Below are 16,972 nucleotides of genomic sequence, written 5' to 3' on the forward strand. Positions count from 1 at the left end.
GGAACTAGCTCTTGTAGACCTGGTTGGCCTCAAACTCACAAAGATCCGCCTGTCTCTTCCTTCCGAGTGCTGGGATTAAAGGTGTGGGCCACCACCGCCTGGCTTCTTTTTTTTTTTTTTTTTAAATTATTTATTTTATACGTGCTTTATCTGCACGCACACCTTTATGTCAGAAGTGGGTATCAGATCCCACTAGAGATGGTTGTGAGCCACCATGTGGTTGCTGGGAATTGAATGAAGACCTCTGGAAAAGCAGCCAGTGCTCTTAACCACTGAGCCATCTCTCTAGTCCTTGTGTAATTTTCTTTAAGATGTGTACTACTGAGTGTGTGTGTGTCTGTGTATGTATGTATGAGAGACAGAAAGAGAGAGACACACAGAAACAGAAATAAACACATGCTGTGTATGCTTACATTGTACATGGAATGAATGTCCTATGAGAAAACCTGGTTCCTTCTGCCAATGGGAACTAATAGGTTCATATATTTATTTATTTATTTTGGTTTTTCAAGACAGGGTTTCTCTGTGTTAATAAGCCTGCCTGTCTTGGAACACACTCTGTAGACCAGGGTGGCTTCAAGCTCACAGAAATCTGATGACCTCTGCCCCCTGAGTGCTAAGATTAAAGGCGTGCACCACTATTGCCTGGCTTTACTTCTAGATTTTTGAGACTTCTCTACACTGGTTTCCATACTGGCTGCACCAGTTTGTAATCCCAACAGTGGATGAAGGTTTCCTCTTCCCCCACAACTCTTCCAGCATTTGTTGTCAGTCGTTAGTTCTTGGCCATTCTGACTGGGATAAGATGAAATCTCAAAGTGGTTTTGATTTACATTTTCCTAGTTGCTAAGAATGATGAACATGTTTCTAAAAGATATTTCTTAACAATTTTCTTTTTTTTTTTTTTCTTTCTTTTTTTGGTTTTTCGAGACAGGGTTTCTCTGTGGTTTTGGAGCCTGTCCTGGAACTAACTAGCTCTTGTAGACCAGGCTGGTCTCGAACTCACAGAGATCCGCCTGCCTCTGCCTCCCGAGTGCGGGGATTAAAGGCGTGCGCCACCACCGCCCGGGTTTCTTAACAATTTTCATTTATTCTTTTGAGAATTCTCTGTTCAGGTCCCAGGTCCATTTTTAGATGGTTTGTTTTTGTTTTGTGAGTTCTTTATATATTTTGGATATCAATCCTCCTATTCTGGGGGCTTCTTCTTTACCCAGTTGATTGTGTTTTTAGCAGCGTAGAAGCATTTTAGTTGTTAAGTTCTAATTTAAGTGAAGTTGGCCTTCACTTCTTGGGCGAATGGAGACTTATTCAGAAAGTTCTTTTCTGTACCTACACCATGTAGACTCCTGCTTCTGTTTCTTCCAGCACTTTCAGGTTTCAAATTTAAGTCTTTTAACCATGTAAATTCGTTTTTGTGGAAGGTGATAGATACAGATCTAATTTCATTCTTCTGCAGCTGGACATCCAGTGTTCCCAGCAGCATTTGTTGAAAATGCCTTCTTTTCTCGAGTTTATTTTTGGTATCTTTGTCAAATATGAAATGGCTGAAGTTCCATGTAGTCAGGTTTGGGTCTTTGACTTGTCCTCTATCTGCATGCTTGTCTTTGTACCAGTTCATATTATTTTTATTATTATACTCTGTAGTACATCTCACAATCTGGTACTGTAATCCCTCCCATATTCTTCTTTTTGCTCAGGATAGTTTTGGTTTTCCAGGGTCTTTTGCAGTTTTGTAAGAATTTTGGGATCTACTTCTGTGAAGAATGACATAGGGAGTTTGACTGAACTTGCATTTGATCTCTAAATAAGTTTTGGTAGAACGGCCATTTTCACAGTATTAGCTTTATCAATTTATGACATGGGATGTCTTTCCATTTTCTAATGTCTTTCTAATGTCTTGTAGTCTTTTTTTTCTGTCTTTACATGGTTTGGGTATTAGAGTAATAGTGGCTTTGTAGAAGGAGTTTGGGAGTGCTCCTTCTGTTTCTGTTTTTGAATAATTTAAGAAGGATTGCTTGTAGACATTGGAAAGTCTGCTAGAATTCTGCTGTGGCTCCGTCTGGTCCTGAACTTTTTTTTTTTCTGGAAGACTTTTTCTACTATTTTAATTGCCTCATTTGTTATGGATCCTTTTAGGTTTGTTGACTTCTTGGTTTAATTTTGGTGATTTCTCCGAATTTAGAAATCCATCAATTTCTTTTAGATTTTCCAGCTTAGCAGAATACATATTTTGAAAATATTCCCTTATAACATTCTGAATTTCTTTGGTGTCTGTTTCTGCGTTTTACTGTTTTATTTCTGATTCTGTCAGCATGTGTCCTCTCAGTTTTTCTTTTAGTCAGTTTGTTAACCTTGGTTATTTTCTTAAAGAATCAGCTCTTGGATTCATTGACTATCTTGTTTTCTTTCCTTCTATTTCATTCATTTCTGCTCTGTTTTGGAGTACTGTTTTCTGTCCTTTTACTGTATGAGATGTTTATTATTGAAGCTAAAATGTATTTCTTGTAGACAATAGATAGGTGTTGTTTCTTGATCCATTCAATCCGCCAGTGTCTTTTTATTGGGAAGCCATTGATATTTGAAGTTATTATGGAAAAGTACCTGCTGCTTGTGCTCATCTGTTAGTTTGGTGGTGTTGTTTGTGTCCTTAGTGATACAAAATGATACAGAGTATTTTAATACTTATGCCTTTGTGTTTTGTATTTTACAGTCTCTTCTGCTATGCTCATTCCTCTCTTTAGCTCACAATATTTTGTTGTCAGGCCCATAATGGTGACCAGACAAGGTCAGGAGACTGGATTATGACCAGGGCTAGATTTGGCAGGTTGGGGATGCATGGATTAGCAGAGCCAGCAGATCCACAGGTGTAGACCCCGGAGAAAGTTCGGGAGATCTGACTGGGTGGAGAGGTTGGATGAGGTGTGCTAAGAACCAGGCTAGAGCCTGGAGAAGGGTGTGGAAGAACCGACTGCAGGGAGAGGTTGGATGACTTGCAGTAAGAATCAGGCTAGACCTTGGGGAAAGATGTGGAAGAACTGTTTGGGGGAAGAGGGTGGATGAGGCACAGAAAGGACCTGTGAGTAGTGGCAGGTAACTTTAAACCTTAGAGGGAACACTGGCTTTGCTCTTAGATGGCTCTGCTATTAAATAGCACTTGCTGCTCTGTTGTGAGGACCAGAGTTTGGATACCAGCACCAAAAATTGGATGGCTCACAATCTCCTGGAATTCTAGTTTCAAGAACTCTGCCATCTTTTTCTGGCCTCTATGGGCACTTGTACTTACATGTGTGCATATCCTAATTCGCATCGTCATGCACGTACATGCACATACTTAAATCTTTAAAAAGTCTCTGATTTAAAAAATGCAGTAGCTCAGTGATTGAATGCTTATGTATACATGGGGATCATCAGTTCAGACCCTAACTATCCTATCTTTTCTAACAAGCCAGGCTTAGTCCCATGCCAGTAACCCCAGCACTGAGGTAAACAGACACAAGGATGTCTAGGGCTTGCTGCCTGCTAACCTGGTCAAAAAGAACCAACAAACAAAAACTCCCAAATGGAGAGCTTCAGGTTCATGAGGAGTCCCTGTCTCAAAGTAATAAGGTAGGATGTGATAAAGGACACTTGACACCTTGCCCTGGCATCCTTGTACGTGTATAAGTGTGTGTGCACTATACTCACATGCATACATCCACAAATAAACATTCCAGCCTAGGAACTACATTAAAAACAAGGCCACCGTGACTCTGTGTTGGTGTGTCTCGTCCCTGCCCCCAGAGACATTGGCATCATCTCTGCTCCTGTGCCAAAGAAGCTACTGATAATGGCCGGTATTGATGACTGCTACACATCAGCCAGGGACTGCACTGCCAGCCTGGGTAACTTTGCCCAGGCTACCTTTGATGCCATCTCTAAGACCTACAGCTACCCGACCCCTGGGATTTCTGACCCCTGGAAAGAGACTGTGTTCACCAAGTCACCCTATCAGGAATTCACTAAGCATCTTGTGAAAACTCATACCAGAGTCTCTGTTCAGAGGACCCAGTCTCCAGCTGTGGCCACCCTGAAAGGGTTCTTATTACAAGAAAAATAAAGTGAATTGCGTCTGAAAAATAAAAACTGATTTTCCAAACCGGTGGTGGCGTGTGCCTAGTCCCAGCACTTGGGAGGCAGAGGCAGGTGGATCTCTGAGTTTGAGGCCAGCCTGGGCTACATACAGAGTGAGTTCCAGGACAGCCAAGGCTACACAGAAGAACCCTGTCTCAAAAACAACAGCAACAATGAACACCCCTTAAAAAAAAAAACACTAAAACTGATTTTGATTTTCTAGTAATTGTCAATAAACTCCTTGAGAGGTTGATTTATTTTATTATTTTTCTACAAATCAGTTATATTTTGTTAAATTTGCTGTTTTGTTTTTTCTACTCTATTTTATTTTTATTTATGTGCATTGGAGTTTTGCCTGCATGAGGGTGTTGGGTAGCTTGGAATTGGGGTTACAGATAATTGTGATCTGCCATCTGGCTGCTAGAAATTGAACCTGGGTTTTCTTGAAGAACAGCCAGTGCTCTTAACTGCTGAGCCATCTCTCCAGCCCTCAAAAGCACTCTAAAAAAATACTTTTTTCCTAGATTATGTCCCAAATTACATTTGATGACTTGAACAGACATGAGACTATTAATGGTGTTTATTTCATTCATTTACTGATTTATTGTGTACACATACACACACCACATCACACATGTGGAGGATAGCTTTTGGGAGAGAGTTCTCTCCTTCACTGTGTCGGTTCCAGGGATCTATAACTCAAGTCGTCAGCCTTGGCATTAGACTCCTTTTACCACCGGGCAAGCCCATTTCTAGTAATAGGCACCCAGTGCATGTTTTTCAGGTGTAGAATTCAGAGCATAGCAATCGGGTGGTTTCACTGGCTGGGTGGCCTGACCTTTTGACTTACTTGGTCACTGTCTATAAATAAGATATTAGCATTTCCCCGTTTCTCCCCTTCTTAGCTGCTGCACCTCTACCTTTTAAGCTTTAGGTCTCACGGTTTCTTTTGCAAGTAGAAAGATAATTGGGAAGAATCTGGGATGCACATGGAGCCCACCAGGATGCTTCCCTTCTCTCATGGGCCCAGCCCTGCAGTGCTGTCTGCCTTGCTGAGAAGTAGTTGCCACATACCCTTTATCTACTTGGTGGTGAGAGGGCAAGTCTGGTGCTGCAGAGGTTTCTTATTCCCTTGAGCGACATGCCATCCATTTGCTTGTTGAGGGCATTCTACAAGTCAGCTGTACTCGTTTATATAAGACTGGCTCCTGGCTTATAGACCTGTTTTAAATTCTGTCAATCTAGGTGACCTCAGTGCTTGAGGGAGCAACTATCTGATAATTTGGTTTATAGCAAGGTGACTCTTCAGCCTCACATTTGTGTGACCAGACAGTGGACCTTGCTGTCACTAGAAAGTACTCCCAAGACTCAAATATCTTGTGATGATAGCGCTCAAGGGACTGAGGCTGGAGGACCACAGGTTCAAGGCCAGCCTAGGCTCTGAGTTCTTTAGCGAGACTTTTTTCTTTTTCTTTTTTCTTTTGGTTTTTCAAGTCAGAGTTTCTCTGTGTAACCCTGACTGTCCTGGAACTTGTTCTGTAGACCGGACTGACGTCAAACTCATAGAGATTTGCCTACTTCTGCCTCCTGAATTCTGGGATTAAAGGTGTGTACCACCACTCCTGGACTAAGACCCTGTTTTTAAATAAATAAGTGAAATGAAAAACTGTGCTGTTGTCTAGTGTGCATTTCTCATTCAATCAGTCCTGATGTCCTTACTCCTCTACTTTCCTCCTATCCACTGCCCTCCTCTGTTGTCATGTACAGTTTAAAGTTTTGAGTCTTGCTAACGTAGATCTCATAGCCTGCTACTTCAGCTATCCAACTTTAGCATCTTTCCTTCTACCCAGCTGACACAGTCCAAATCTTGAGTCAGTGAGGCTGTGCTGGTTCCCTGACTGCTGTAATAAAATAGATCCGAAGCAAACTCAGGTGAGGAAAGGGCTTATTTCAGCTTACAGGCCACAGTCCAGCACTGAGGGAGGTCAGGAAAGGAACTCAAGCAGAACTTTGAAGCAGAACCTGTGAAGGAGCACAGCTCTTAGCTAGTTCTCTATTTTTAATTAAAAATTAAATTAAAAAAATAAAAAAAGAAATAGTGTGTGTATGCCTGTGTGAGTTTATGTATATCACATGCATCACAGCCTAGGAGGCCAGAAGAGGGTGTTGGATCCCCTGGAGCTGATGTTTTAGACAGTTTAGAGCCGGGTAGTGAGCCGCTGGGAATGGAACTCAGGTCTCTACAAAGATGGTATGCGCTTAACTCCTGAGACCACTCTCCAGCCTCCTCTGTGTTTTCTAAAGTCTCCCTTTTCTTCCTGGGTTATGTCATTTATTCCTGTGACTTCATGTGCTTTTTTTTTTCTAATTTCTAATCCATCTTCAACTAATGTTCTCTGTAAAGAATTACCATATATAGCAGTTTGTGGTCCATTTTTCTGTGGCACATGTTAGGTGAGACTCCTGAGACTTGGCCAGTCTAAAGACTGATTTGTTTCTTGACAGCTTTTCTTTTTGCTCATACCTAACCAGCTACTTCAGTCTTTTTTATTTTTTCTTCTGTTTGTTAAAAGACTCAGCTCCTTTTCTCTGTTTTCTGGTGAGGGTCCTTAGCTCCTCTCCTGCATTATTGCAACAGCCTTCCATCAGCCAGTGTGTTCCTACAGTGCCAAGCTCTGTACTGCAGCCAGAGTGGATTCAGTGTAATGCTGTCACTTTCCATCCTTAGAACTTTCATAAGATTTTTATATTATTTCCTTAGCATTACTTGGGACTTGCTTGTATACTCTTTTAATAAATTCTTTTCTCTTGTATGTGTTTTCAGTTCTTCATCATTTTGTATCTTTAATTTATTAATTGTATGTATGTGTATGTGTAAGATATGTAGGTGTGTGTGGAAAGTCAGTACTTGTGTGAAATTGTTTCTCTCTTTTCACCTTTGTGTGGTTTCTGGGGATCAGATTAAGTCATCATGCTTACATCGTCAGGAGTCAAGCACCTTTGCCTACTGAGCAATCTGCCATCCCACCTACATAACAGCTAACAGAAACTCAGTTTATACTAGGTTTGGCTGAGAGAATACTGAATAAAGAGCACTGTTAACTGGGCCTCAGAGAAACATGGAATAGTATTGAGAGTACCAGCACCTTCTTGTGTTAGGCGTGGTGGGGCATACCTTTAATTTCAGCACTTGGGAGGTGAGCCCCTGGATCTCTGAGAGTTTGAGGCTAGTTTGGTCTAGACAGTAATTTCTAGGTCAAGTCAGAACTACAGAGTGAGACCCTAGACGCAAGCCAAACCAAATAATAACACATCTCTTTGTCTGCTCTCCTGTGTTCTCCCTGCATTGTGACTTCATCCTCTTCTCACTGCCATTTTTTTTTTTGAAGATATATAGCTGTCAAGTTGAGCTTTGCTTGGGAGGGGATAAGACTGATTGCACCATAGTTTCTAGTTCACATGGTTCTATCTCTTTTATATTTCTTTGCAAAAGTGTATAATAGTAATTTGAATTTAGTATATGGAATATCTTCTCTGTGTCTAATGGCTAAGCTTCTAAATGTGGATTGATTTTCAATTTTTCACTCACTATCATAAAATATTTCCCAAACTTCCATAAATGTAAAGATTTTTGCCAAAATCACTTTGAGATGTTTTCATCTTGGTTGATAATATCCCTATCACCATTTGAGCCCAGACTGGCTAAGGATGACTTCCACCTCCCAAATGCTGGGATCAGAGGCATGTCTGGTTTACGAGCTATTAGAGAGCAAACACAGGGTTTTCTGATGCCAGGCAAGCACTCAACCAGCTGACCTACATCCTCAGGCCTGTGTATCTATCGTCTTCAACAATAGTAGTGTCCAAATTTCTTTTTTATTTTCTTTTTTATTTTTCCATTCAATTATTTACATCTCCTTCCCTCCTCCTAATCCTCTCCCACTCCCCCACACCTCCTCCTTCCTCTCCTACCCTGCTTGAGAGAGGGCAGGAAACCCTGTCCTGTGGGAAGTCCAAGACCCTCCCCACTACACCCAGGCCCAAGGAGTCGTGCATCCGTATAGACTAGGGTCCCAAAAAGCCAGAACATGCCGTAAAAACAAGTCCCACTGCCTCCATCAATGGCTTCTCAGCCCCCATTGTCAGCCACAATCAGAGTCCGGTTCTATTTCATACTCATTCAGACCTGGTCCACCTGGATTTGGTGAACTCCCATCAGAACAGGCACATTGCCTCAGTTGGACCAACCCCTCACAGTCCTGACTTCTCCGCTCGTCTTCTCCCTCCTTCTGCCTTTCACTGGATCCTGGGAGCTCAGTCCATCCCTCTGATGAGGGTCTCCGTCTCCATCCATTGCTGGATGAAGACTCTATGGTGACATTCTAGATAATCATCAGCGTGATAGTGGGGCAAGGATCGCTCAGGTACCTTCTCTGCTGTCCAAGGACCCAGCCGGGAACATCCCCGTGGGCAGTGTCCAAATTTCAACAAGGACCGATTTCATTTGTAATTGCATTTTCTTTGATCTGAATTTGACTTCTAGTGTTATTTATTGTGGCCCATTTCCTTGTTCCACTTTCATGCTTGTGAGTCCATTTCCTTTTGTAAATGGATATTTTTATAAAACGTCACACAAAGTTATTATTGGGGGGGGGGCTGGAGAAATGGCTCAGAGGTTAAGAGCATTGCCTGCTCTTTCAAAGGTCCTGAGTTCAATTCCCAGCAACCACATGGTGGCTTACAACCATCTGTAATGGGGTCTGGTGCCCTCTTCTGGCCTGCAGGCATACACACAGACAGAATATTGTATACATAACAAATAAATATTTAAAAAAAGTTATTATTGGGAATAAAGAGGTAACAGCTTCATGTTTTGCTGTTGTATGTGAATGGTCAGTTACTAACAAAAGTGATGTGATTGGTCACCTATACATCTGTCATTTATGTTACAGTTTTTAGACTGAAGAGTTAACAGAAGAGCTTATGTTTTATGCAGTTATTTACAATTAATAAACACAGCGGTCATTGATGTTTGAACTGTGTGAAGGGGTTGGTATCTGCAAGATCATGCTGAGCATGCCTGTTTTGAGACATCTCAATAATAACCTGGTGTATTATATGGCACAATTCCTAGTCTGGCTTCTTGCTTTTTCAGATTCATCTTAGGACCATTTTTTAAAAAATATTTTAGGCTTATTCATTTTACTTTGCATATATGAGTATTTGGCCTGCATGTCTGGTGCCTTTGGAGGACAGAAGAGGGCATCAGATCCCCTGGAACTGGAGTTACAAATGGTTGTAAGCCACTGTGTGGGTGCTGGGAATCAAATCTGGTTCCTCTGATGAAAAAGCAACAAGTGTCCTAAACCTCTGCTTTGTGGAAACTGTGCAGACCATGGCCATGCAGTGCTCTCAAGTTTGAATTCCCCTATCTTCCCCAGTCCCTTTTTCCCCTACCTTCTTTTGTTGGTTTTCCCCTACATTAAATTTTTTGGAGCTATTGAGTTCTGTTTTATAATACCAAACATGTGGGCTGGAGAGATGGCTCAGTTGTTAGGAGAACTGATTGTTCTTCCAAAGGATCTGGGTCCACATGGAGCTCACAACTGTCTGTAACTCCAAGATCTGACACTCTCACACAGACATACATGTGGGCAAAAGAGCAATCACATAAAACAAAATAAATAAATTAAAAAGAAAAAGTGTGTGTGTGCAACCCCTGCCCAAAATACAAAAGGTGTTCACATTGTATTATGTTCATTTATTCAACTTTCACTGCCAGACAGATACCTGTGTTACTAGAGACCACAATAGTGATGTTCTTTGGTATATACCCAGAGTCTAACACTGTCTAACACAAAGTAGGCACTTGGAAAAATTAATTTTAATGATTATCATAATTTTGGTGGAATGTGATAATAGGTATTTTGGAAAAATGAATTTCAGACTACTTAAACATAACAGCATAGAAATGAAACTATGAAATGTTGAACTTAATTTTCTCCTATACTTAGATAAAATTATATATTTGGTAATATACATTGCATTATTTAGTTATGTCTAACTATTATTATTAAAAGTTAATTGGAAAGCTTAAAATTGATTTTCATTAATAAATATATGGTAGGTCAATAAAGGAATACCTTTTAATGCTATATATTTCTTTAGTTCTGATCATTTCCATTTGTTTCTAAGGTATCTTCATGTCTTAATGATCTTCTGGTCATTTGTTGCTGGAGTTGTGACATTCTACTGTTCATTAGGACCCGACTCTCTGTTACCAAATATATTCCTCACAATAAAATACAAACCTAAGGTAAATTGTGTTTTTTAAGTTTTTAAGTTAAATTCTTTTTATTCATGTGTGTATGTGGTATGTTTGTGTGAGCATCCACCATAAGTGTGTAGTACCCTGGAGGCCAACAGTGAATGTTAGATTCCCTGGAGCTGAAGTCAGCAGTTGTGAGCTATCCAGTGCGGGTTCTGATAACTGAATTCAGGTCCTCACCAAGTGCAGCAGGCACACTGAGCCCTTTCTCTGGCCCTGTGATCTTTAATTTTAAAAGTCAGCTTATGTGACTATGCTAATGAGTCTTTTTACTAAAAGTATTTTAAAGCGATGATTTTTAAAATATACTTATTACTTTATAACAATGAATACATGGAGTCTATAGAAAAAGTTTAAAATGAGCAGTGTGTGTGTGTGTGTGTGTGTGTGTGTATGCATGTATAAATGTTTAAATACTTATTTTAAGTTGACTTTATTTTTTTTGGTGCTGACGATTGAACCCAGGCTCATGCATGTAATTCCCCACTGAGCTGCATCTTCAGTACTAGCTTATTTATTTATTTATTTGTTTGTTTTGGTTTCTCTGTGTAGCTTTGGAACTTAATCCTGGAACTAGCTCTGTAGACCAGGTTGGCCTCGAAATCAGAGATCCTACTGCCTCTGCTGCCCAAGTGCTGGGATTAAAGGCGTGCATCACTGCCCAGCCAGTCCTAGTTTTAAGGTTTACAGTTCTAATAGCAACTGTGAAAGGAAAATACAGCTTTCTCAGAAAGTTGCAGTTCACAGTGCCAGCCTGTCCCCTGGGTACATGTTAACCACAAGGACAGTTAGCTTAGGACAGAGGTTTCTAACCTGTTTTGTAAATGAGACCCTCCTTGGGCATCATCAACAATCTGATTTTGCTTAAAAAGTTCTAGGCTACTGTTCTGTAAATAGTATTATTAAAAACTTTTTAGGTAATTCTGAAGCACGGACATTTAAGGAATTCTGGGATAAATAATAATCCAGCCCTGTTAATTCTCATTCTGTGTATATGTGTGTGTTTGTGTATGTGCGGGTGAGTTCACAGGTTGAGGATTGGACTCAGAGCCTTGTGCCTAAGCAAAATGTTAAGCATTGAACTAAAGCCAACACTCCAACCCTGTAAATCTCTTAAATGCATATGTGCACAAGAGAAAACAAAAAAATAGTGAATTTCCTTAGCCAATATAGTTTGTATTTCTGAAGTTCAATAGTGACAGTAGTATATTGACTCTGTACTCTGTAAGGCAAAATTCTGACTTTTAAGATTCTGTCCACAAGTCAGGATCAAGTGAGATATCTTTTTTCTCCTCAGATGAAGAAAAAGCATGGGGCCTTGTACTTCATATTCAAGTGCTGTCCTTCAGAGCTGTGCTCCAAGCCCCTTGTGGGCTGTCTTTGAATCAGATTCTTTAATCATAGGTTCAATTGTTTAAATTGATACAGTTCCTCATTTTAGGTTTTTCTATGTAGAGAAAGCACAGAAGTCTGGGCTATATTTGGTCATGGCCCTCGGGATTTATCACATGTCTTGCCCCTCATTGAAGCTAAGCTTTGGGAGAAATGGAGAATTTTTTTCCCTAATATTTTTTTCAGTAGAAGATACAGTCAAAGGTAGATTGGTTGATTATTTAGTCTTTAGAGAGTTGAAATTATAGACATGTACTGCCATACCTGGTAAGAGAACCTTTGTTTACGGTTCCCACTCATCTTCTGGTGAACCTGTGCCATTCTTTGTGCTAGAGAATTCTCTACTACTGAACCACTGAGTTGCACCCCAGGCCTGGCTTATTGTAAAGTAGTTCAGAAGGTATTTTGTGTCCACTGGCAGTTAATTTAGCAGGACTTTACAAACAAGAGTTCTAGTTTGGAACCACCAAACAGAAAGTTCTCTGAGTGCCCTCCTGGAGGGTAACAAAGCTCTTGAAAGCCGGTTCTTTGTAGTAGAGACATTAGGGAAACTAAGGACTCACTCTGTTATCTTTCCTTTTTTAGCAGTTAGGACTTCAAGAGTTATTTCCCCAAGGTCACAGCTGTGCTGTTTGTGGTAAAGTGAAATGTAAGCGACACAGGTAAGTTAACCTCTTTTTAAAGTTGTGCTTGGGGGCGGTGTGCGGCCATGCTGTCTGTCTGGAGGGCGGAGGACAACTTGTGGAGTTGGTTCTCTCATTCCACCTTTATCTGGGTTCTGGGACTCAAACTCAAGTAATTGAGCTTCTAAGGCAAGTGTTTTTACCTCATGATGAGCCACCTTGCTGGCCCCCAAGTCAAATGTTATTTGTTGATCTTTTATTACATTTTACTACAAGTTATTTTATGACAAGTGTCTTTGTTGTTTGATTGACTTTAGGCCTTCCTTGCTACTTGAAAACTACCAGCCCTGGCTAGACCTGAAAGTTTCTTCCAAAGTCGATGCATCTCTCTCAGAGGTAAGTAATTTAACTAATATTCCCAAATATGAGCATGTGTTATTTGAGGTTGGGACTGTGTTCTGAAAATTATAGACAGTTTTGTCCCTGTCATAACATCACAAAGTGTGCTTGTACAAGCCTCTGTGGTAACTTCAGTCATTGCATAGGGCTTCTGGATGCAGTCGAGGGTTGTACAAATTTGAGTTATTTGAAGCCACTCCTGGCCTAACATGGCATATTTATTGTTTTATAGAAAATTCTTTTTTTATTTTAATAATAGGAGTAAAGTCTAAAAAGTACAGTACTGTTCTAATTTAATTTCTGTGGCTGTGATAAAATATCATGACAGAAACAGCTTAGGGGAAGAAAGGTTTTATTTGGCTTACAGTGTCATGATCTTCTTCCTTGCTGTGAGAAAGTCAGGGCAGGATATAAACATGTGGATCCTTGCTTGCTTGCTTGCTTGCTTGCTTGCTTGCTTCTAGCAAGCTGTTTCCTCTGTTACATTCTTCAGGAAGCCCTGACTAGGGAATGGTGCTGTCTAAAGTGCCCTGGGTCTTCCTATATCAGTGAACCATTAAGACATTTACTACGTATATACCAATAGGCCAAGCTGATCTAAATAATTCCTACTAGAGACTTTCCAGTGGTTGTGGGTTATGTGAAACGGATAGTTAAAACTAACCAGCACAGATATAAACATATACTATAAAGCATAATATGCCATAGATTAAAAAGTATGAATGACATTGTAAACTCATCAACCAGTAATATACTTATTATCAAGTGTTATATACTGTGCATAATTGTATGTGCCATAGATTGTTATAAATGGCAGCTCGTAGTTTTGTTTGGACCTGAATTGCTATAAACATACTATGGATATACTTATTGTACACTAGGCTCTTTGTTCAGAATACACATTTTTTATATGTGTAAACTGCACTAGCTTATGAAATGAGTACTATTGATATTTTCAAGGTCAATTAGAAGTTTAGAAATTAACATCTTTGGTTACTAATGCTAGGGAAGGGAAATAGTCAATCTTTTTTTCCTTCTTTTTAAAATTTATTTATTATGTATATATAATGTTCTGTTTGTCTGTATGCCTGCATGACAGAAGAGGGCATCAGATCTCATTATAGATGGTTTTAAGCCACCATGTGGTTGGTAGGAATTGAACTAAGGACCTCTGGAAGAGTTCTTAATCTCTGAGCCATCTCTTCAGTCTAATTATTTTTCCTTCCTTTGAGGCAGGGTTTCTCTGTGAAGCCTTGGCTGTCCTGAAACACACTCTGTAGACCAGGCTAGCCTTGAATTCATAGAGACCTGCTTGCCTCTGCCTTCTGAGTTTTGAAATTAAAAGTATAAGCTACCACCTCCTGGCTGGCAAATAACTTTTAAAAGATACATTGTGTCTTAGTCAGGGTTACTATTGCTGTGATGAAACAATATGACCAAAAGCAAGTTGGGGAGAAAGGAGCTTATTTGGCTTATATTCCATATCACTATTCATCATCAGAAGAAGTCAGGGCAGGAACCTGGAGGCAGGAGCTTGTACTGAGGCCATGGAGTGGTGCTACTTCCTGACTTGCTCCCCATAGCTTGTTCAGCCTGCTTTCTTATAGAACCCAGGCCCACCCACCCAGGGATGGCACTGCCCATAGTGGGCTGGGCTCTCCCTGTCAATTACTAATTAAGAAAATGCTCTACAGGCTCGCCTGCAATCTGATCTTATGGAAGCATTTTCTCAGTTGAGAAATTGAGATGTGGAATTTTCTTCTGTATGCTGTGAATGTTTTATTACCTTTGGTTAATAAAGAAGCTGCTTTGCAGAATAGAGCTAGGTGGGAAAACTAAACTGAATGCAGGGAGAAAGAAGGCAGAGTCAGGGAGACACTATGTAGCTGCTGAAAGAGAAAGACACTGGAACCTTATTGGTAGGCCACCTCGTGTTGGTGATGTATAGATTAATAGAAATGGGTTAATTTAAGATATAAGAGCTAACTAGAAAGATGCTTAGGCTGTTGGTTAAACAGTGTTATAATTTAGTTTCTGTGTGATTATTCGAGTCTGGGCATCCAGGAAATGAATGAACAGTCTTTATTTATACCCATCTCTCTCGTACTTTTCTTTCCTTCCTCCCTCCCACCTTCCCTTCCTCTTTCTTTCGTTTTTTTTTTTTTGAGACACGTTTTTTTTTTTTTTTTTTTTTTCTCTGTGTAGCTCAGGATGCCCTGGAACTCACTATGTAGACCAGACTGGCCTCAAATTCACAGAGATCCACCTGCCTCTGCCTCCCAAGTGCTGGGATTAAAGGCCCTCATAACCGTGTGAAGTTGATATAACATATTGTCATGAGGTTTTGTCAGCTGGGCAGTGGTGATGCACACCTTTACTTCTAGCACTTGGGAGACAGAGGTAGAGGGGTACCTGCATTCAAGGCTAGCCTAGTATATAGAACTAGATCCAGGACAGCCAAGGCTATACAAAGAAATCCTGTCTTGAATTTTCCTCCTCAAAGATATTGTCAATATTTGGCATAATAAAATTGGTTGTTGCTAATATCTATCACTTAGTATAGTTTGTTTCCTTATAGTTAATTATTTTTCTTAAAATTTTTTTACAGGTTCTTGAATTAGTGTTGGAAAACTTTGTTTATCCATGGTACAGGTATGTGTTTTTCTTCCATAAGAGCTCCATCCTACCCTATCCCCGCCCTTAATATGGCCAATAGCATTAAAGTAAGCATATTAATTATGTATTTTCAGTGTAAGCCAGGATTTTTCAGTACAATTAAGGTCAAATCTTTTTTGTGTAGAGCTACATTGTGCATTATTAGGTATTTAGCTGTGTCCCTGACCTATTCTTGACCTATTTTTCACTAAATGCTGGTAGTAGTCTCTTTCTTTCAATCTGACTACCATAAAGATCCTCAGAAATGACCCAGCAATACCTGGAAGATTTAATTGGCTCCAATTAAGAATCATTGTTGAGCTGGGCATAGTGAAGCAAGCCTTTAATCACAGCACTCGGGAAGCAGGAGAATTACAAGTGTGAGGCCACCTGCCCTACATAAGCAAATATAAGCAAATCCTCTCTGCAGCAAACAAGAACAAGATTTTCCTACACAGTTTTTACAGGGGCTGGGGAGATAACTTAGTTGGTAAATACTGAAATTCTGACAATTTTTATCAAATTCTGACAATGAGACTCCTGATTTTTTTTTTTTTTTTTTTTTTTTTTTTTGGTGACAGGGTTTCTCTATATAGCCCTGGCTGTCCTGGAACTCACTATGTAGACCAGGTTGGCCTCGAACTCAGATATCTGCCTACCTCTGCTTTCTGAGTGCTAAGATTAAAGGCTTGCACCACCACCCCCAGCTAATTTTCCTGAAATTTTAATGTACTTACAGGAAGTACAGCATATTTATTTTTTAATCAAAGACAAGAAAGACTGATCTGAGTAATGAACGCATCCTCAACTTGATGATGGAGCCTTTACATCTCTAAGCAGAATACTCCATATTTAAGACATAATCAAATGCAAAAAAAAGAGAAAAGAAAGTACAAAGCTGGTGAGGTCACTCAGTGGGTGAGGACATAAGCCCCTGGAGCCCACATAGTGGGTGGAAGGAGAGAAGCAGCCCTGCCAGACTGTACTCTGGCCTCTGCTATGTGTCCTCCACACTGAAGTGTGGCAATACACGGATACGTAGGAAACAATTGCACACATTTTCAGAAAAATAAAGCATATAAACTGTTGTATTAAATTAGTCTTAACACACTATGGACAAACTCAAATAGGATGTTTTAATTAGAAATTACAAAACATAACTGAATCAATACAAAAGTGAGGTATATCATTAGACATTATACTGTCAGATTGAAATGTTTAAATGTAATAAACACAGTGCTTACATTTATCAATTGAAATAATTTGGATGTCCGACTCTAAATTAAAATCCCATTTTCTTTTTATAGAGCTAGAGTGTTTTCTTTGTCCTGCAAGAGACAACATTTATATACCCTGTATGCATTAAAAATAAAGTTTCTTTTTGCGGGGGTGGGAGGGTGGACACATTGCTTTTCAGAGAATCTGTTGAAATGATCTTTCAATCTCTCTCTCTCTCTCTCTCTCT

General features: G+C 40.0%; 1 protein-coding gene across 4 annotated transcripts in view; it reads left to right on the forward strand.

Annotated features, from left to right (window-relative positions):
- Snx14 (sorting nexin 14) overlaps positions 1-16,972 on the forward strand; it is a 60,698-nt gene that overhangs the window by 2,832 nt on the left and 40,894 nt on the right. For 2 of the 4 annotated variants that reach the window (XM_005347530.2, XM_005347531.2), the window contains exons 2-5: positions 10,306-10,426; positions 12,416-12,492; positions 12,771-12,849; positions 15,461-15,504. In XM_005347530.2, the coding sequence (XP_005347587.1) occupies positions 10,306-10,426; positions 12,416-12,492; positions 12,771-12,849; positions 15,461-15,504 (321 nt within the window). The remainder of the gene's footprint in view (positions 1-10,305; positions 10,427-12,415; positions 12,493-12,770; positions 12,850-15,460; positions 15,505-16,972) is intronic. The other 2 variants (XM_026779214.1, XM_026779215.1) reach the window with 1 other exon arrangement.

This window comes from Microtus ochrogaster, chromosome 5, assembly GCF_000317375.1.
Source record: "Microtus ochrogaster isolate Prairie Vole_2 chromosome 5, MicOch1.0, whole genome shotgun sequence".
NCBI classification, from domain to species: Eukaryota; Metazoa; Chordata; class Mammalia; order Rodentia; family Cricetidae; genus Microtus; species Microtus ochrogaster.